Source organism: Vigna unguiculata, chromosome 9 (assembly GCF_037176805.1).
Source record: "Vigna unguiculata cultivar grain cowpea cultivar isolate G323 ecotype 2 chromosome 9, ASM3717680v1, whole genome shotgun sequence".
Lineage (NCBI taxonomy): Eukaryota > Viridiplantae > Streptophyta > Magnoliopsida > Fabales > Fabaceae > Vigna > Vigna unguiculata.
Genome location: NC_140800.1, coordinates 8,467,380 through 8,489,954, shown reverse-complemented (window position 1 = coordinate 8,489,954; position 22,575 = coordinate 8,467,380). Strand labels below are relative to the sequence as shown.

The 22,575-nt window shown below is 32.1% G+C and overlaps 2 protein-coding genes across 2 annotated transcripts; both read left to right on the top strand.

The window, feature by feature from the left end:
* The first annotated feature begins 2,078 nt into the window (after nt 1-2,078).
* On the top strand, nt 2,079-3,270 carry LHCA4 (light-harvesting chlorophyll-protein complex I subunit A4). The gene is made up of 3 exons (XM_028049498.2): nt 2,079-2,364; nt 2,462-2,877; nt 2,977-3,270. Exons 1-3 carry the CDS (start codon nt 2,159-2,161, stop codon nt 3,111-3,113), a joined length of 759 nt encoding a protein of 252 aa, XP_027905299.1. The 5' UTR covers nt 2,079-2,158; the 3' UTR covers nt 3,114-3,270.
* A 137-nt stretch (nt 3,271-3,407) lies between these two features.
* LOC114164743 (uncharacterized) lies at nt 3,408-12,902 on the top strand. The gene is made up of 6 exons (XM_085666511.1): nt 3,408-5,236; nt 5,325-5,390; nt 5,475-5,575; nt 5,665-5,730; nt 10,241-10,296; nt 12,558-12,902. Exons 3-6 carry the CDS (start codon nt 5,549-5,551, stop codon nt 12,823-12,825), a joined length of 417 nt encoding a protein of 138 aa, XP_085522637.1. The 5' UTR covers nt 3,408-5,236; nt 5,325-5,390; nt 5,475-5,548; the 3' UTR covers nt 12,826-12,902.
* The last annotated feature ends 9,673 nt before the right edge of the window (nt 12,903-22,575 follow it).

The window sequence follows — 22,575 nt, the reverse complement described above, 5'->3', positions numbered from 1 at the left end:
CCAAAAGTAACAACTACAGGTGTGACTATTAAGGTCAACTACAAATTTTTTCATGGTGAAACCTTGAGTAACCTTAAACTTAGCTTCTCTTGTTCAAACAATTATCCAATGTCCACTTTTTTCTACATCTCTATCTAGTCTTTTACTTGGTTTTGGCATAACATTTCCAAAATATGTTTATAACTTCTATCAAAGGTTTGCAAATCTACTCATGATATAGCACCTAATCCACTCAATCATTGTTATTATTGGTTTATTCCTAGTTATCAATATTCTATTATTGAAGGACTCAATTAAGTTGTTCATTAACACGTCACACCTCAAATTTTTTAGGAATAAAAACTAACCATTCATACGCTTATAGATTTACCCCTTTCAGCTCTTGCATATTTGCTTCCCATGCTTGATAATATATAGACTTTATTGTTGTCATCATTAGATTTCTTATTAAAACACCACCAACAAAATTTTTCTTTTAATTTCTATGGAGATGTCTAAGGCAAAATTATGCTCCACTGCCCACAACCTTTCATAAAAAAATTGCATAAGTTTCTGCAATAAAAAGAAGATATTGGTAATTTGCATAATGACGCACGTAATTAATAGAATTTTAAGTTTTAAGTGTATTTGTTCTAGGCCACATTTGTTGTCCATTAATTGGAGAAATTTGTGGATTGTAATAGGTCTCATAACAATACCTCTTGTTTCGGGTGTAGGGACCAAGAGCCTACTAAGAACCTCTTCGATCTTACTCCTCTTCTTGAACTCTCCTCTTCTCACAACCGCAATAACTTCTTCTCCAAGAAATCTGCTTCCTCGCTCGATCGATCGAACAGGCGATCGGGGTACCTGTCTAAAAGGCTCTAATGCTTAAGTCAGTAGATGAACCGATCGGTGTATAAGTTTAACTACAGTAATAAATGCGAATTTAAGATCCTCACCAACCTACCTTTGGGCCCTATTTATAGTTTCCGGTGTGGGCCTGTGATTAGGGTTCCTTAATCATGGTCCAATGATCCTCTAATCAAGATTACTGACTTGTTTAACGTTAATTAACCCAATTAACTGGTATCGTTTGGCCGTTCGACCGATGGTCGCTTGACTAAGCTGGTTATGTTCTTGATTTTAACAAGTGAATAATTAATGTTTATAACTGATTGACCGATGGTTATATATAAGGCGCTACACGAGTCAGTTAGGAGACTGATCGACTGATGGAGCCTTATAGGTTGGTGCGCGATCGACCTGGTGGCCGATCAAACGATTGTTAGTGACTATAGATTTAATTAAATTTTAAGTCATTTACAAATTTAAAATATTTTTTATAGAGTTCTTCTTATTACTTTTTTTTTTATTTTTTAAATATTAAAAAAATTATATTTTTTAATTAAATCTTATAATTTAAGTTTTCTTTTCTATTAATATCTTTTTAATGTATTATCCAAGTTACTCCCAAACCTCTTGTACAAGAAAATTCAGATATATTGCATTTGGGTGTATGAACTTTTTGAACTTTGAACTTTTCTTTTAATGTTCAAATAAATAATCAAGCTTTTACTGTTCCCTCTTTAATCTTGATTTGCTTTCTAGAATATTATGAAATACAATACAAATTCATTGAAAGCAAACGTGAAACCTACCACACTTATAGTTTTTAATTATTTCCTTTGATAATGAAACTTTTAATTAGTAACAAAATCATTTAAAAACATGTATTAGAAATTTGTTGGTAGGAATAGGATTCTTCCTCCACCGAAGTAAACCATTGAGGTGGATATATCTTAGCGAGAATCCACCCTAATGGCAAGCCACGGAGCCAGGTGTCTATCAACGGTTGGGTGAAGGTGATATTTCAACCCTTCTCATCCATCATGCCACGTGTCAGTCATCGACCCCACAGAATCTTGTCCTAGCCAACAACAACGAAGAAATGGATTTGTGGATATATCACTTGATAAAGGGATAAGCCAGAAACGCTCCTGAACCGTGCGATCTAAAAAATCGTACAAATCAACGGCGGAACGCCAATAGAACATGCGAACCACAAGAATGACTCCGAAAGGAAAGTAATACCTATGAAATAAGACTAAGCCATGCACAAAACAAAACCACCACATTCTCCCGTCTCTTTTCCACTGCCACTGCCACTGTCATCAGCATGGCCACCGTCACCACCCAAGCCTCCGCCGCCATTTTCCGGCCATGTGCCTCAAAATCTAGGTTTCTGACCGGGTCTTCCGGTAAACTGAACCGGGAAGTGAGTATGAGGCCAATGGGGTGTCCTCCTTCCGCGTCTTTCAAGGTTGAAGCCAAGAAAGGAGAGTGGCTACCAGGCTTGGCTTCCCCAGCTTACCTTAATGGCAGGTAAGTACAAATTATGTACATTTTTATGTATCTGTTGTTCTTTTTTCCGATGAAAATGGATTCATAATGATTAACCGGTGTTTTGTGGTACTGATAGTCTTCCCGGTGACAACGGGTTTGACCCTCTGGGGCTTGCCGAGGACCCAGAAAACTTGAAGTGGTATGTTCAAGCTGAGCTTGTGAATGGGCGCTGGGCGATGTTGGGTGTTGCAGGAATGTTGCTTCCTGAGGTTTTCACGAAAATTGGAATCATCAATGCCCCTCAATGGTATGATGCAGGGAAATCAGAGTACTTTGCATCATCCTCCACCCTCTTTGTGATTGAGTTCATCCTGTTCCATTATGTGGAGATCAGAAGATGGCAAGACATCAAGAACCCTGGCAGTGTGAACCAAGACCCCATCTTCAAGCAATATAGCTTGCCCCCACACGAGTTGGGATACCCTGGAAGTGTCTTCAACCCCTTGAACTTTGCACCAACTTTGGAGGCCAAGGAGAAGGAACTTGCAAATGGTAAATGCTTTATTCTCTCTTAATCTCTTCATTTGTTTGTTCTTTCTGTAGAACTGTGTTGTGTAGCTGACCTTGTTAATTTGGTTGTAATCTGTGTAGGGAGATTGGCTATGTTGGCGTTCTTGGGATTCATAGTTCAACACAACGTGACAGGGAAAGGACCGTTTGAGAACCTCTTGCAGCACCTCTCTGACCCATGGCACAACACCATCATCAACACAATTCGTGGCTACTAAGTTTGTATCCAATGACATGATGATAAAAGCCTGTGTCCCTCTCGTGTAATCCTAAATGGGTGAATTTTGAGACAGATTTGGGCATGATTGTAATGATCCTTCTATTTTCATGTACAGAGGAACTGAGATGGTTTTATATATTGTGGTTTAGATTCAAGTCGGTTAATCAGTATTTAAGCATCATATTTTTTAAGAAAATCGAAATTCGAATACAGTATTTCCCAACTATGTAAAATTGAATTCCAGATTTTAGAGAATTTTAATTTAAACTTGGATCACTAGATGGCATATCATAACTCTATAGCATGATCTATAAGTCTGTTAACACTTCTGAAATATTTTTATGTGGGCAAACTCTAGCACTACAAGTCTTGTAGAATAGATGTAGTTTGTTAACACATCTATCTGGTGGTTAAAACTAAATTTAAATCCCAACACAAATGAAAATTACAACTAATTCTAGATGCTATTTTTGTACGGGGTAGGTATTCCATAAACTAATTTCTAAAATTAACAATTCGTGGTGACCATATATTCTTACAAAATATATTTTTGGGAAATCAAGTTTTGGCTTATCTATCTTACTGATCAACACTTTACTCGAACTAACCTCAAATTTCATCTTAATTTCTTCTTTTTATGGAGGCAATTGATCATTCGTGTAAGGCTATCATATTCTTGTGTCTTCATGTTTTCATATTCGTATATCTAATACTATATACAATTGAGAACTAACAAATGAAAAGTTTTTGAATAAACTAATATTTCTAAACAATTTTCATTCAAAATTTTCTTTCTACGAGCAATAAAACACATACGTGTCATTCACTCAGAATTTTGCAATTTCAAAAAACAAATAAAAAAAAAGTTTAAATTCTCTCACATAAACCTATATTCTTCCATCTCTCGACCTAAACCTACCATTCTATCATTCTCTCACAATTTCATCTTCTTTGTTCTCTGTTCCTCTCACTCTCTACCAACCCCAACCTATTTTGTCTCTCTTTCTCACTCACACAGAATACCATTCTCTGGCCAACACAACCTCTTCAGCTTCACTTCTCTCTTTCTCACTCACTCATTCTTATATTTTCTTATTTTTGCTTTTTTACAAGTCTTCATCTCTCTCTCTCACTAACACATTCAAATATCTTCTTCTTTTTGCTTTCTTTCTAAGTACAATTTTTGTGGAGATGAATGGAATGAGGAGAAGATGGGTCAGAAGCAAGACTCTGAAGAACAAAATTGTGAACAAGATTTAATTTTTTTCGTTGCAGAATGACAATGGTATGTAAAGTTTTGATTTTTACTCAACTTTCGGTTATTTTTATCTTTCTCAATGAAAAAAATCATTTTCTTTCTATTTTGCTTTTATCTAACTGAATTTTGCGCTGATTCTAACTTTATTTTGGTTGAAATGGATGAAATATCTGAAAAACACAATAAAGGTACGAAATTTTTTACTTTAGTGGATCTTTTCTTCTTCTCTAAGATTTGAATACTTTTTGTATATTTTTCTTTTATTTCTTTCATGAAGGAAGGTTTTCTAGTAGATCTGTTTGAGACAACAAAGGTATAATTTTTTCATCTTCTCTCAGATGTTTTCTGCTTCTACCAGATTAAGTACTTCTATATGTCTTTTTTCCTGTGATGAATGAAGCTTTTATTTGAGATGAATGACAAGTTTGAAGAAGACAACAAAGGTACAAGCTTTTTTTCTTCTCTTGGATCTTTTGTGCTTCTACCATTTTTATGTATTTTTTTCTCTAATGATTTAATGTTTTCTTCTTTTGGAGGATTTTATCTGTGTCTAGAAAATGACAATAATGAATTTTTTTCTTTCATATGAATGAATTGCTCGAAGAAGACAACAAATGTACAATTTTTTCTTCTTTCATACAAAGGTGGAATCTTTTTAGAGGAATGAAGGTTTGAAGAACACCATAAAGGTACAAGCTTTTTATCTTCCAACTTTTGTCAAATATTTTCTTCTTCTACTAGATATAATTTCTTTTCTGGAAGATGGATGATTTGTTTGAAGAATACAACAAAGGTTGGCTTTTTTTAGTCATGAAGGAAGGTTTTGTGTTAGATCGATGATTTGTTTCAAGAATACAACCAAGGTATAAACTTTTCTTCTTCGCTGGAATCTTTTCTTCTTCAAATAGATTTTAGTACTTTTGTATTACTTTGTTTTTATGATCGATGAAGGTTTTCTTTCATATGAATGACGTACAAGTTTCTAAATGGATGAAGTGTTTGAAGAATAAAACAAAGGTAGAAACTTTTGTTCTTCTGTCTACCAGATCAAAGTATTTTTGTATTTGTTTCTTGGTCTGTTGAATGAAGGTTTTATTTCAGATGAATCAACTGTTCAAAGAATACAACAAAGGTTGGCTTTTTTTCTGTCATGAAGGAAGGTTTTTGCTAGATCGATGATCTATTTCAAGAATACAACCAAGGTAGAAGCTTTTCTTCTTTTCTAGAATCTTTTCTTCTTCAAACGGATTTTAGTACTTATGTATGACTTTTTTTTTTGTGATCAATGAAGGTTTTCTTTCATATGAATGTTCTACAAGTTTCTAGATGGATGAAGTGTTTGAAGAATATAACAAAGGTAGAAACTTTTGTTCTTTTGTCTTCCAGATCAAAGTAAGTATTTATGTATTTCTCTTTTGGTATGTTGAATGAAGGTTTTATTTTCAATGAATCAACTATTTGAAAAAGACAACAAAGTTTATTCTCTACAAGTTTTACCTCTTCTACAACATGTATGTATTACTTTTGTTTAAAATGTTTCATTTGAAAAATGTTATATAATGATTGGATCTAAAGCTATTTTTTCTATTCAAAAGGTTTAATTTGAAAAAAATTATTTAATTTAATCATTTATTACGCAATCAATTTTAATAAATTGTGCATAAGTGCAAGAATTCTCTTTATTTGCTAAGGATATGCAATCAATGTGAATCATCATGCTGGTTGTACATTTGTGATTGTTGGAACATTCATAATGAGCATTTATATTTGAGTGCATTTATATTTGTGAATCTATAACTTTTATTAAAAATAATTTTTTTATATTTATTTATTTAACCATAATCTTTGTTATTTAATAACTCGTGTAAGTGCAAGATATGCAATAAAAAGGACTTAATGAGGTATTTTTGCAACAGTGGACTTTCAACTATTGTGCGCCATGGACCACTAGGCGAAGTCCAACGTAATTTAGTGATAACAACAACATTTGTGAAGATAGGTCGTGGTTGAAAAATTTGTGTGTCTTTCGTTCACTAAAGGAGAAGAGTTATGTTATTTTCGAAGTTGATAGTGAAAAAACAAGCATGCATGTAAAAGTTCTTTATAATCTACCATTGCATTGTTTTAATATATGTAGTTTATTATTGTTCAAATTATAAAATTTGTAAGTATTTTTCCTTCAAATTTTTGAACTAAAAATGTTTTTGTGCAAAATAGTTTACAAAAATATTGGTAGCAAATTCTTGCAAACCATTATTCATAGCAAAATTTGTAAGTGTTTCCTAAGAAAATTTTTTAGAAGGAAATTGGTAGGAAATGTGTGATTTTTTAGCAGTGAATCCATTAAAAAGAACACACAAATTCATTTACTCATATTCATTCAAATTCATCTTCACACTCTCCTTCAAATTCATCTCTTTAAATGAACACACCCTAAGTGCAATTAGACCAAACACGAGGCTAAAAAGTAGCATGACATGTGTACTTATCTTTGTCTTTGACTCAAGTTGCTTATACTAATATAGTACATGTCAAACTTATAAATGTTCATTTTATGCTTGTAGGAAATATTCGTTTTTTCATTCATTTGTGGGGATTAGAGATGACAAATAAATCCACCCTAGTGGATATTGTCCGAACTCATTCCCGTTTTGATGGGAAATCCCCGCATTGACTGGGTATGGGTATGGAGAATCCCCGACTTTTTCAATTGGGTATGGGGATGTACATATCCCAGCCATGATACATGTCCCCGCCATATCTCCATTCCCGTTTAAATTATTAAAATCTTCACAATTAATTAAGTAACCCTATATATATATATATATATATATATACTATCTATTTTTTATTTCTTCTAATTATTTGGTTTGTATGAAACTCATTCGTATACAATATATTTTTCATCTTATCATAAATCTTTATGTAATTATGTTAAAATGATGTATGTAATTAAAAAATTTTATGTCTCACATTTGAATATTTATATTATTTTTTAATATTTTTATTTATTGTATATTTTCCTTTCACGTGAGAATGTTTAATACTCTCAATTTAAGTGTTTAATAGCATAAACCTTTCTTTTACAAGGTAATATAAAAAAATCTTTACTTATTATTAATACTTTTTGTTTCATTTAAACAACTCTTTTGTTTCGCTAAAACAATTTTTGTTATTTTTCGACCATTGAGTATATATGTTGATATTTGAAAAAAAATAGATCTCTAAGGTATTTTTCACTACAAGAAAAAATCAATTTTGCTAGAGAAATTAGCGAGGGAAAATATTTGTAGCTAATCCCTCTCTAATTTGCGAAGAAATAGGGAAAGAATAAAATTGTAGCATGTCTGTAGCAAAATAGCTATAGATTTATCATAATATATATTTGTAACTAATCCCTCTCTAATTTGCAAGGAAATAGTGAAGGAAATAATGTGTAACTTCTTTGTAGCAAAATAGCTACAAATTAACTAGAACATATATTTGTAGCTAATTTATTACTAATTTGTGATGAAATAGCAAAGAAATAAAATTGTAACTACTTCATAGTAAAATAGCTACAGATTTACTTGCAAATATTTATAGTTAATCCTTCTCAATTAAAATCATACTAAATTTATTTTTAATTTTAGTATATATATATATATATATATATATTAGTTTAAATATTTAAATATTATTTTTAGCTTAAATATTTTAAAATTATTTTTAATTTAAATATAATTATATATTAAAATATAAATGATAAATATAAATATTAATAAATTAATTAAAATATATAATAAAATAAGATAGGATTTTTTCGAAAACTAACAAACACTAAAAAAATTATTTTTTAGTAATAATTATTTTCTAGCGGTTAAATAAAACCGTCAGAAATATTTTGATTTCTGATAGTTTTAATTAACCATCATAATTGTTTTAAAACTTTTATTAAGTAGTTAAATAAAATCCTTCCACACTTTTAATGTTTCTCGTTATATTCTTTTGGAATCAAATTTTCCTCTTCCTTTCCTTCACCATTCTCTATACCGTACCATTCATCTCGATGAAAAATGACAATAGCTGAACATTCCATCGTCCTTTGATTATGAATCGGACAACAACAATGAGCATTGCGAGCTGTAGTTGTCAGGTAGAATGGGATCGAAATCCAGCCGTGACCGCACTGAATTCAATGGAGATGATGAAGTTGCACTGCATAATCAAGAGGCAAAGGTTGTTGTTTGGGGTGAAGAACCCTAGGAATACCCATTAGAGTGTTGCCTGTCATGTATGGTGGCTCCGCATCGGACTACCACACCATCCCGAGGAGGTGGTTCGTGCAATGTAACGGTGAGGGATCGAAGCTTCGAGTGCCAGGTAGTTCAATCAGTGAATGTGTTATCCTTAGTTGCGGTTTCATTACAGAGCCGTTTCAAATCAGCTAGGAGATGAGAGGGGATCGTGTGTGGTGGTTCGCAAGTCGTTTGGTTGTGATTTCCTAGGTGAGGAAGTAATAAGGGGAGGAAAACATCAGAAGAAGAACGATGTAGCGGATGGAAAGATTCGCAAGGCGTTGGGTGATATTGGGAATTTGGCGAATGTAAGAGGAGTTGTTGAAGTCAAGAGGTTCCCTCTCACTTTCTCTTTCTCTCTTTCTATCTTTTACAGTCACTTTTTCGTTTGGTTGTTTAGAACAAGTTGTTGAGGTTAATATGATGTGATATTATTATGATTCTTTTAGGAGTTTTGGTGCCCAACTTCTTCCCAATGCCCAAGCCACAACAGTTGTCGAGAATAACAAGTACATAAGCAGAGATACAAGATAAAGTTTTAGGTGTTTTTGGTGATGTTTTACCAGTAAAGTTTTATATCGAAGTGATGCAATTTGCAAACCTTATTACACGCTAATTACGTTTAGAGCTCTAGTTTTAATTGAAAAGTAGCACAAAAATACCCAAGCATTTTACCATTTGGAGTTTGGAGTGGGAAAAGGTGGACATTTTAAACTCTTGGAGTTTGCAAATTTACCCATTTGTTTTGGTTATTTCCTGTTTTTCAAACGGGGAGTTCTTGTGGTTGAGGCAGAAAATCTGGAAGGTGAGGCTGTGGACATTACACCTAAGGAGTTTGGAGTGAGAACATTGGCTCAGGAATATGGAGGTGGTGCTTTTACTGTTTCAGGGGATGTTGTCTTCTTTGCAAATTACAAAGATTAGAGATTATACAAGCGGTCCATCCGTTCTCTTGGTCAGTATTGCAAGCATAAATTTTCATTATCTAATGCCATATTTTCCAAATCATTGTTATGGCATGTTATTTGATTGGTGGAATGGAATATAGCTGAGTAGTGTGGAATGGAAAGGATCAAAGGAATGATAAGGATATTAGTGAATAATTAGTTATTTCCATTTCATACTGGCCTAATTGGAGAAAAAGCAAATAGAAGAATTGGATGGAATGTGATTGAATAGATTCTTACTGGTTTTATTTCATTTCTTCCTATTTTAAATGATCCAAACATCAACAATTTATGTAACCATCTAAAATTCCTGCAATCCACCACTTTCAGTAAACATAAATGGCATTTGTGTTTGTGCCCTTTGGATTAATATGTAGGCTTACTCTTATATGTCTGTTATATATTGTCATTAAATTTTTATTTATTTATTTGTGTTCTATTTAACTTTGGTTAACATATACAGATTCAGCAGAGATTATCTGGAAATATTGATCTAGTGTTCTACTCATTTATTTATTTGTGTTCTATTTATTTATTTGTGTCATTGAATGTTATTAATTCCGAGTTTACCCATTGATTTGAATGGGAACATTTGTTATGATCTATTTGTGCATTGTGGTTTATTTTATTTTGAATTGAACAGGGGAGCTGTTTTTCATCACGGATAGGAGAAATGGTTTTTGGAATCTCCATAAATGGGTAATTCTTTCACTTTTTATGTCGAAGTCTAAATCTTGTAGTGTCTAGTTTCTTAACTCTTTCTCCAACACAATCTTTTGAAAACATATTATGTAATCATTCTCTTAATTGTGATGTCCATCGCCTTAAGGACATGTTACACATGGGTTCTTAGTTCTTATGATTTCACACAACACAATTTTATAGGCTTATTGTGTTTGAATATTTCAGGAGGACCAACACGCCTTACCTATTTTTTCTCTCCCATATTTTTGTTTTATGTAGTTAGAACTGGAAATTTTTTATACTTAAATTTATTGGTTATTTTTTGTCCATCCTTGGAGCTTAAGGTTATTCATTATTCACTATTGTAATTTGTATCATCTGTTGCGTGTGTTAGTCATTTCACTCACTGAAAAGATGGAACTCAATTTGTCTGACTAGAATGTTCTTTGGAAGGTTATGGAAGGGAGTTCCATGAACTATCATGATAGGTAATACTGTTGAAAGTTGATTAATGACTATGAATATTTGTGGTTAAGCATGTTCTTTCTTTGCTTTTATTCAATCCATTTAAACTAGGAAATATTCCTCTCCAATTAATTTTGTTTTAATTGAAGCCAGCTTGTTCCAGTGGTATTTTTATACTATTAATGTTTGAGTTAGTTAATGAATTTTAAGTTCTTTTAGTAACATTTGTGTACTTCTTGGTTCACGAAGACATTTTTTGTCATTATTTTTGGGTAGCTTCCTATTATATAATATCACAAAATCAGATGGACTGCATTTTCATTTCTCTTATTACATTTTATGAAAACTTAATGATGCCTTTTTTTACATGCCATATAGACATAATTCATCATGCACTTTGACGGAAAAGATTATGATGCCAGGTATATTTGCCACTTTCATTGCTTTTAGGATAAAAGCATATGCTGGTTTTGTACTCTACATGATTAATTGAAGACATTTGTTCCTCTTTTAGACATATTTTAATGTGTATATCCAATATAGTACTATATAGATAAATTAATAATATTGTTTCTCTAATCAAAAGTACTTTTTTTACATGCTTCCCAAGGATTTCCTAAAACATTCAATGCCCTGAGATCTGTCATAAGGGTGCCAGCAAAACACAGGCAGCATTTCATTGGTTAGACTATATGTTCACCATGCCTCCTTCCAAATCAACTATGAAGCATTTAATATGATTTCCATTGCTGTGTTGGATTGATTTAGTTTTTCAAAAAGTTTTATATCCAGTATTTATAATTTTTCTGAAGGTGGAAGATAGGTAATAAATCATTTGCCAAAACAAATATGACAGTATTGTGTTGCATTTGCTCTCTTGTTGAAATATTTTAGTAATTTCTACCCTAAAATCAAGTGTGGCTTTGGTTTTATAAATATAATAGCACTTTTAAGTTTTTTCAAAACTATAAGGAGTGGCAGCAGAGGGTGTTACGGGTTGGTGATTTCTAATTGGATGTATTAGCATTATAGATAAATTTTTGGATTGGGTGCCAATTAATATATTGTTTGTTTGGACTGTGACTAAATTGTGGGTTGCCATGAGTAGTACGAAGTTTTATTAGGTGCAGTGGATAAGTTATATTAATTGTTTTAATATATGTATTCATGGCAAAGGTGTTATTATAATATATATTACGTATAATAAAGTTAAAGGTATATATAATATCAAAATTAATGTAATTTTATTATAACCGTAGTCTAGTCACTATATTTTTGTAAGGCTAAATTCAAGAAAATTAAATAGATAGATGGTTTATAACATTTAAATATTTTTGTATGTTGTTTTACTGTTAAACATGATATGCTTTTAGATTATTTTGGTGGAGTTTTGTTATTTGGCAGTATAATACTTGTTAGTAAATAAGTTGATGTATGTGGTATTTGAGGGATTGGAAATGATGGAAAGGTGTATGTCTCAGCAAAAGGTAGGAGACTTCGCCTAAGACTCTATGGGAGAGATGTAGGAAATAGAACTTGAGGAGACCGTCTTGAGAGAGTAGTGGGTGGTGGGCTTTGTCCTGGTGAGCAGGAGGGGGTTTAGCTTCGCGAATGATGGATAAACTCTCTATGGTTGTACAACTGGTGAATTTCACTCGTAAGTCTCTTTGAGAGATCAGTAGTAGGAAGTGAACTTCATTTGTAAGACTCTGGAACAGTGAAGAGTTCTAGCTCTAGTAGTGAGTGAATGGCTGGTAAACCATGTACATGAGATGTAATTAGGAACTTGATATTTGCTTGTTGTGTTGCAGGGAGTTGTTGCAGAGTGAGTTCCTTAATGAACAAAGAGATGACATGAAAGAACGTGAAGCAACGATAGAGCTGAGACAAAGGATAAAGGATAAGGAGTTACTGCTAGAATTCCTTTTGTTACTTCAACAGAGAAAACATGAAGTTGCTGAGAAGTTGCAACACACTATCTCTTTTCTGTGCTGTAGAGAAACTAACTTAATTTATTCCAGTCTGCTAATATTTGTATTTTTCCTTTTAAAATGGTTATTTACTATAAATGCTATTTAATTGGAACATCTATGAATCATTTTCCTAGGATATTGTTATTATTGACATCTCATCAACAACCATTGATCAAGATGAATCAAGTGTTAAAAATATTCCTTCTTCTGAAAGTGATGGAAGGATGATAATGAACAAATAAGTGATCTATTACAGAAAGCAAAGGTTTGGTGGTGTGCTTGAAGGATGATAATGAACATATAAGTGATGGAAGTCTTTGGTTTCTGTAATAGATCATGTATATTTTTCCTCTAAACTTATATTATTTATGCATGTTTTAATTTTGATACAGAATACGGGATAAGGGATTAAAATTAAGTAATTACAATTAACAAAATAATATTTGTAGGAGATTAATAGAATTGCAATAAATTAACTAATCAATTGTGATACAAATTAGTATTAAAAGAATTGCGACAAATTAGCTACGGATAAACGAGAAAAAATTGCAACAAATTAGTTACATATTAGTTATGGATTAGCGAGGAAAAAATTATGACACATTAGCTACGGATTAGCGGGAAAAAAATTGCGACAGATTAGCTACCGATTAGTAAGAACAAAATTGCGACAGATTAGTTACAGATTAGCGACAATAGAATTGCCACAGATTAGTTACGGATTAGCGAGAACAAAATTGCGACAAATTAGCTACAGATTTGCGACAACAGAATTGAGATTAGCTACGGATTAGCGACAATAAAATTGTGACAGATTAGCTATGGATTAGCAATAACAAAATTACGACAGATTAGCTACGGATTAGCTACGGATTAGTTAGAAATTTTAAAACTTTTTCACTTCAATTAAAGATGGAATAGAGAGGGATTAGCTATGAATTAGCTACGAATTAGCTAGAAATTTTAAAACTTTTTTACTTCAATTAGAGAGAGAATAGAGAGGGATTAGCTATGAATTAGCTACAGATTAGCTACGGATTTGATTCCTCTCTAACTAGCTACCTATATTTAGCTACGGAAAATTCTCTAGCAATTTGATAGTTAATCTGTCGCAAAATGGTGTAGCTACGAATTAGCTACGGATCAGCTATGAAATTTTTCGTCGCTAATATATAAAATTTTTGTAGTGTTTCATCTTATCATACCCTTAATTATACATTTATTTTCCTTTGTGCAATGTCTTTCAGTAGTCTCTCAAATTGTTTCTAAGACACACATTTGTTAATTTTTAAATACTTTTATTTGTTGTTTATTTTCATCATGTAGAATACTCTTTCGATATATTTATCTAATTATTTTTTATTTTCTAACTCATTATCAATCATACTATAATATTTTCACTATAATTGTATAAATAACTTTTATTTACTATAATATAAAAATTTAATGTAATTGCCATGAATATTTTTTTATCACCATGCAACATATATTGGAGTTCAAAAGATCCTTTGCGGCATTTTGATTAAGTGATGTATTATAACTTTTATTAGTGTATAAAAAAGATATTGATTAGAATACCAAATAAAATTTCATTAGAACCAAAACATTTATTAAATTTGCAAACATTAATGAAACCTAGTTGATAAAATTTAAAAATATTTAACAAAATATATAAAATAAAAACAAATATTCAAATTAAAATATATTTTAAATGTTTGTTTACTTCAATTTCTTAAATTCTAATCAATATCTATTTGGTATTCTAATCTAAAATGTAAACAATTATAATTTATTTCAAAGTATTTGATATTGAAGAAATAACCATCCTCCTAAATATTTGATAATATTATGTTTCTTTTACCGTAATTTTTTATTATTTTATAAAAAATTAATTAAAATTAATATTGAAGTAGTAAGAAAACGGGTATGAGTATGGGTACTACTAGATTATACCTATTACTCGGTGGGGATGGGACAAAAGTTTGATACTCGTTGGATTTGGGTATGAGAATGGGGATGAATTTTTTTTATGGGAATGGGTATGAGATAGCGAAACCCGTCCCCGTCCCGCCCTGTTGCCATCCCTAGTGAGGATTTCACAATGTTGCTTCACCATCAAGATTCCTTAAACAAAGTGCTAGAGGGTGCTCCAAGCAAACAACAATTTCTGTTTTTGGAAAAAAAACATTTGTTTAATGTTATGGAGTCACCCAATTATATTAGGCTCTACACTTTGCTCAAAGGTAGAAAGAAGCTACCTATCCTAAGCTTAATGAGTCTTGCCATGTCAAAGGAGTTAGTTAAAGAATCCACATGCATTTAATGCTAAGGTCTAGAGCTTTTAATATGTCTATAAGGTTCAAATGTGGTAAGACACGAGAATAAGCAATAGTTGAAGAAAACTATCACAATGGCTCCAAAAGAATTTCATGGGTCTTTTCTTTTTAGCTCTATACAAGAAGATCTTTGTGAAGAAGGAAAGCTAAAGAAACTCTAGCAACAAAAATAAGCTCTTATAATCTAAGGAATCCTTAACCTTTGTGAGGAAAAACATTGTTTGTATTCATAGTTATCTATAAGAGTGTGATTTATCATTGTATCCATATAAGATGTAACCCTCTTTCTAATGAGTGACCTTATGATCTTTTATATCACTTTCTTTGTAAGCCTTTGTGTTTTTAGCCAAGAGTGGTTATTGTTCAAAAAATACTTAAGCTAGTTAGGAATGGTTTCAGTTCAAACAATACTCGGTCTCAGCTAGGAGTGAAGACATTCAAAATAATACTCAATCCTAGCCATGAGCGGTTGTGTTCCAAATAATACTTAATCTTAGCCAAGAGTAATTTTGTTCACATAATACTTGATCTTAGCTAGGAGTAGTTGCATTCCAAAGAATACCTGTGTTTAGCAAGGAATGATTGGGTCTAAATAATACTCATATTTAGTCAAGATTGCTTGGGGTCCAAAGAATACTTAATTATATCTTAAAACGTTAATATGCTATAATTAAACCAATTTAAAATATCTTGTATAAACCTCTTTATCTCTTATCTTTTTTATATTGCATGTTATTAACTTATTCTAGCCTAAATACACACTCCAATCTAAACACAGCATAAATGTTCCTTTGAAGAGATAGATTTAGGAAAGAGTTTGAGAATGAATTTGGATGAGTATGAGTAGATTTGAGTGGATGAATTTTTATGTTTCTTCGAAAATATTTGAGAAGGGATTTGAGGATATAGGTGAATAGATTTTTAAATGAAACTTGTGAGAGTTTGTAAGTGATTTGATTGATATGATAGATTATTTTTTTAATAGATTAAAATATAAAATAATTATTTTTCTCTTATGGTAAAAAGTAATAAATTATTATTATTTATTATTATAATTATTATTTTTATTTATTTATTATTATTAAAAAGTAAAAGAAAAATATAATTAATAAAAATAAAAGTAAAAGTGAAAAATTTTAAAATTTTCTCTCACAGTGGCCTACATACACCTCCCCTTTTCTTCCTCTTCCCCTTCTCTTCTTTATCTTCTCTCCTTATTCTTCATTTCTAGAACCTTCACCTTAACTTCATTTTCTTCATTTTCATTATCCATGTCTTCCACATCTTTCACTAGCACCACAATTACCTTCATCTTTGCAAATCTCCTCGTATCAATAGGATGAAGAACGCAAATCCATATGAAATATCACTCTTAAATTGGTGCATATTAATACGAGATATCACCAATTTCCATCATCGCTTCCGCTCAAAATATCAGGGCCTAAAGGATACAAAACACTTTTCACTGTTTAAAACACAATCTGAATTTTTTTTTTTTGGGAAAAGCACAAAATGTCAATTTTTCAGGAACAAGGATTAAACAATATTATCAAAGTGAAAAAAATAGAAATCTAATCATTTTTAAAAAAATTAAATCTTAATTATTTTATTTCAAATTTACACCTAATAAAATTATGTCGATGTTTTTATTTGTAACGAGAGCTAAATACATGGATCTGAGATCATAGACTAGTTCATTTAATCCGGAGTCCGTCGAAGACAAAGACCTAAAGGTTTATGGATCCTTTTAATTTTATTTAATTTTGGTCCAATATATGTAATCCGAAAACTAAACGGGCTTCTTCTTTTTGTTAAACTACTACGTATTTAAAATTTATAGTAGTTAAGATATATTATAAGAGTTTCATTTGAAATTAGACAATGAACATAAAAAACTTATGGACTTGAAATTTTTTAATTTAATTTATTGAATTTTTTTTTTCCCAGAATGACCCTTTTTAACCACAGGTTAGGGGTGGATGCTTACCAAGACACTGTAGCTCAATTGGTGGGTGGACCAGGCTAACATAGCCCATTAGAAAAATGGATAATTTTAATGGGCCTTATGCCATGTTAGGGCTACAGCCATATGGTATAGCATTTTTCTTCTTGCACCTCCCTGTTCTCTTTCTATATCCCTATGAATCTCATGATTTCCGAATCACCTCTCATTAAAATTAGGTTTAACCACACAGAAGGTCTTCGTTTTCGTTTAAAAATTTTGATTGGGTCCTCAAGTTTTAAGACGTCCCAATTAGATCCTATTTTCAAAAATTTGTTCCAATTTGATTTTTCCGTTAGGACATCATTGACGATGTAAATTATGTGTCACATGTCAACTTGTGGTTTTTTTGTTTTTCTTTTAATTTTTTTAATTTTTTTACTTATTTTTTCTTAAAAGATCAACTAACATGTGTCAAGTTAGGGTTTTGCTAGGTTTTTTTGTTTTTCTTTTCATTTTTTAATTTTTTTTACTTTTTTTTCTTAAAAGAACAACTAACACGTGTCAAATTAAAATTTTGCCACGTGTCAGTTTGTGTGTTTTTTTTTAATTTTTTTAACTTTTTTTAATTCTTTTTAAATTAAAAAAAAAACTCTCGCCCATGGTTCTGCCATATGTCAATTGTTTATGTAAAAAATCTTGATCTGGTTACTGTATTTGTTATTTTGTCTCAATTTAGTCATAATTTCTTTGTAAATTGGAGTAATTTCATCCTTTTCAAATACTGAGAACAAATTTAACTTTAATATAAATATTATAATGATATTTTTATTATAATAGATATTTTTAACCAAATTAAGTTTATTTAAATTTAAATTTTGCATTGAACATTATTCAAATTTGTTTTAATAATTTCTGGACAACTTTATAAATTCAAATGTAAAATTTTAAAATAGTTTTATAACAATTACAAAATTTAAATGTTTATAATTGTTATAAAATTGGAAGAAAATTTTACATTGGAATTTATGAAGTTGTCTAGAAATGATTAAAACAAATTTAAATAAAGTTTAATGCAAAATTTAAATTTAAATAAACTTAATTTAGTTAAAAATATCTATTATAATAATAATAATATAATTATAATATTTATATAAAACTTAAATTTGGTCTCAATTTTGAAAGGGAAAAATTACTCTAGTTTAAAAAGAAGTTAGGACTAGATTGAGACATATTAACAAATATATGGACCAAATTGAAATTCTTTACATAAACAATTGACACATGGTAGAACCATAATTTGACACGTGACAGCTTTTTTTTTTAATTTTAAAACATTAAAAATTATAAAAAAAACATAAGCTGACACATGGTAGGATACTAATTTCAAATGTGTCAATTGTTATTTTAAGAAAAAAAGTAAAAAATATTAAAAATAAAAAAAAACGACTTGACACATGACACAGTTAATGTCATCAATGATACTCTGGTGGAAAGCACCAAATTGGAACACATTTTAAAAAAATAAGACCTAATTGGGATGATTTAAAACATAAGGACCCAATTGAGATTTTTGAACGAAAACGAAAACCTTCCATGTGATTAAACCTTAATAATAATAATAATGAAAAAGACCTTTCACAATTGCTTGGTAAGATTTGTGACAATATACTACCTAAAAACTCATTATTTTATTAACTTTTATAATTATTTTCAATTTTAGTAGTTAAAAAAGATGAACGAAATAAATGTAATTAATATAAATATCAATTTATACTACTTATTATATAAAGGCCAATATAGTAATCTATCTATTACTTCTATTAAAACATTTTTTTAATTTATCACCTCAATCAAATTACTTTAAAACTTGTACAAACTTTATTTTTTCAAATTCACTCATTATCACCTCTAAATCTACTCAAACACATCCACCCCTCTCTCTTAAACCCATCCGCTCAAGTGAACACACCCTAATACTAAATTGAGCATTGAAATATCTTTGCATGCACCCCATTCCTCCCACACCAAAACCAAAATCTATCATAGAAAATTGAAGACTTCCAGGCACCTTAAGAGGAATCAACAAGAGATCTTGTGATTTAATCTTCTTCACATTGAAGAAAAAATTTACTCCTTATTTGGAGGGTATGAAGTGCTCACAAAAACAAGGTTCTATATATTAGCAAGCAACTTCATTCAACTCATTCAATTCAAATGCATCACCACCTTCACATAGCTCCACTTTCCTCAATTTTACTCTTCCTAATATAACTAGATTAGTCCGGCAACAAAACATTAGTGATGCATTTGACATCTTTGTAGGGATATCACTACATCTTAGGCATTATTGTCAACAATTGTATTGTAAAGTAAAGCCTATGAAGTGAGGGCATGCCTCGCAAATAGTGTCTCCTCGTTTCCAACACATATCGAACATTGACACACATACAACACGTATTGATGAAGTCTCCAATTCATTTTTTTTTAATTTCTGACATAATTTTGAGATGTGGTACCAATACAATGTTAATAAGAACAAATACAATAATTTTCTAAAAATCCATAAAGCTGTAAATTTATTGCATAAGTTTCTATTATGATTATTAGAAATAAGAAATTGTTGAGAAAAAAACATCACCACAAAAAATAATCTCAACCTCTCAACCCTTTGACCCCAAGTACACTCACATTCTTTAGAGCAAGAAATTTAATTACACATCACAATACTCTACTAACAAGGGTATAAGAAAAGTTAAACACTTGCTCAAAGTGTCTTGGACTTGGACAAGGAGCACCATGGAGTTAAAGTCCATTGTATAGTCACCAAAACCTATTTCTTAGTTTATATTAAGCGATATGAGACTTTTCAAGATCTATTATTTTCATCATCCCAACATAAACAAATCTTATATGATCACTACTTTTCACATTTTGGATATTGGATAAATGGATTAGATTCATTTTTGTATTAGGTAACAAATGTTTAAATTATTATATTTAACTAACCTTATTTATAAATAATTTTTAAGATATAAATATTAAATTCTAAATTAAATGATTCACAATGATGTAATATATAGATGGGTGTTCTTGCATCCTACATTTTGAAGACTGCACTTGTTGAAATGTCCTTGTGTTAGGTTACGGCTATAGCTAACACTAAGATGTAAGAGAGAGGGGAGAGAAAACTAATGAAAATGCTTTTTCTACCTTTCATTCATAACAAAAGCAACCTTAAATAAGATTGCAATGAGCCAGGTGTGTCCCTGGATTACAAAAACATTTGTATGTTATTTTGGGCTTCCAAACCATAACTAACATAATTGAAACGTGATCACCAAAACTAACTTAAATGAAATCTTTCATCCAGTGAGGTTTCTTATGCTCTCTTGTGGGCCTTGTGGTGGTATTGGGCCGTGTTGTATCATTGCCTACCCCTGAAGATTGCACTTTGTCCTCAAAGTGGGGAATGAAGGGAGTTTGGGTCGGAATGGGTGGCGTTGGTGAAGTGGGTATTGGGCTAGGGTTTAGTGTGTGGGGTTGGTCAATGTTCTAGATGGTTGTGAGGTTGTGTGGCCCTAGGAGGTTAGGTGGGGAATTAAATTGGGGAACCGTTGGAGTGGGTTGAGGTGGCATGTGTTTATTGGAAAGTGTGGGAGGTGGAGTTAATGTGGTAGGTGGGAAAGTAGATAATGGGTTTTGAATGTCGGTTTGGGGGTGATATGAGGAACTAAACTTGAGAGTTGTTCCCTGTGCTTTAAACAGGGTGCGCCAGAATGTGCTGACAAAGAGTGGGTCTCGATCAGAGACGATGAACTTGGGAATTCCATGAAGGCGGCAAATCTCAATGGAGAACCAACGGGCCAGATTTGGGGCAGTGAAACTTGTGGGCAAGGCAATGCGATGTGCACATTAGGTTAAGCGTTCGCATATAACCCAAATAACAGTGTGGCCTACAGATGCTGGTAAGTGTGTGATAAAGTCCATGGAGAGGTCTTCCCAAACCTGAGCAGGGGTGGGTAGAGGTTGAATTAATCCTTGTGGTTTGTGTGGTAGGTATTTGTTGCTTTGGCAAATGGAATATTGTTGAATGAAGGTTTTGACATCCCGAGTCCACCCAGGCCAGTAAAACGAAGCTGCAACTCTAGAAAGGGTGGGTTTGAGTCCTGAGTGACCCGCCATAGGTGATGCGTGGAGTTCATAGAGGAAGCGTTGTCGAAAATCTTGTGTAGCTGGGAGGAATATGTGATTTCGAAAAAATAAGATCCCTTGTCATGTTGAGAAGAGACTAGGTAATTGGTGGTGTTTGGTGCAAGATTGAATGAGGGCTTTCCCTTCAGAGGTGGAATAAAAGTGTTGAAGTTCTTGAAGGAGGTTTGGAACGGGAGAGGACATGGCTAGTAGCAGTGAAAGGTTGGGGGTCTCTTGGTGGGATAGTGCATCTGCAACAATATTCTGTTTCCCAGGTTTGTATAAGATTTCAAAATCATAACCTTGTAGTTTAGTTGTCCATTTCTGCTTTTCTGGTGTTTGTATGGTCTGGGAAATGAGTGTGTTTAAGCTTTTCTGATCTGTGAAAATTTTGAAATGGTTGCCCAACAAGTACTGACATCATTTCTTGATTGATTTTGTGATTGCATACATTTCTCGTACATACACTAATGCGACATGGAGTTGGGGGCACATCTTTATGCTAAAGAAGGCGAGGGGATGGTCATTTTGATTGAGGACAACACCAATGGCAACGGCTGATGCATCGGTTTTGAGGGTGAATAATTCAGTGAAGTTGGGAAGATGTAGTGTAGGTAATTCTGACATATGTAGTTTGAGTTGTGTAAAAGCTTGTTGGGCTGGTGAAGGCCATGTAAACTTGTGATCATGTAATAAATCCATGAGAGGAGCAGCGAGTGTGGCATAATAGCGTACAAACTTTCAATAAAAACCGGTGCGGCCAAAGAAACCGCGTAACTCTGTGTGTGATCGTGGTGTGGGCCAGTCATTGATGGCCTTCACTTTGTTTGGATCAGGGGCCACTTCGTCAGATGAGATGAGGTGGCCCAAGTAACTCACTTGTGTGGTAGCAAAACTGCACTCAGATAACTTTGCATAAAAATGTTTAGTTTCCAATAGGTCTAAAAAAACATGTAAATGTTGGAAATGGTCTGCTAAAGTAGGACTATAGATGAGAATGACATAAAAAATAACAAGAACAAACCACCTTAGATGTGGTCTTAGGAGGTCGTTCATGGCTGCTTGGAAGGTAGAGGGGGCGTTGGACAGCCCAAATGGCATAACTATGAATTCATAGTGGTCATCTATAGTGCGAAAGGTTGTCTTGTGAGTGTCTTCGAGAATGACTTTGATTTGATGGTAGCCTGAATAAAGGTCAATCTTAGTAAAAACTGTAGCCGAACCTAATTCATCGAGCAATTCATCGATGGTGGGAATAGGAAAACAGTTACAAATAATGACAGCATTAAGGGCTCTGTAGTCCACACAAAATCTTCATGTGCCATCTTTTTTGCGGACTAAGAGTATTAGGGAGAAAAATGGCTTGGTGTTTTAAGAGGGTGGC

Excerpts from the sequence above, each read along its gene's own strand:
- LHCA4 (XM_028049498.2), top strand. The coding sequence starts at position 2,159 with ATGGCCACCGTCACCACCCAAGCCTCCGCCGCCATTTTCCGGCCATGT. Across the intron at positions 2,365-2,461 it reads CCAGCTTACCTTAATGGCAG|TCTTCCCGGTGACAACGGGT; the intron begins GTAAGTACAAAT and ends TGGTACTGATAG. Across the intron at positions 2,878-2,976 it reads GGAGAAGGAACTTGCAAATG|GGAGATTGGCTATGTTGGCG; the intron begins GTAAATGCTTTA and ends TAATCTGTGTAG.
- LOC114164743 (XM_085666511.1), top strand. The coding sequence starts at position 5,549 with ATGATCTATTTCAAGAATACAACCAAG. Across the intron at positions 5,576-5,664 it reads ATTTCAAGAATACAACCAAG|GTTTTCTTTCATATGAATGT; the intron begins GTAGAAGCTTTT and ends TGATCAATGAAG. Across the intron at positions 5,731-10,240 it reads GTTTGAAGAATATAACAAAG|GGGAGCTGTTTTTCATCACG; the intron begins GTAGAAACTTTT and ends TGAATTGAACAG.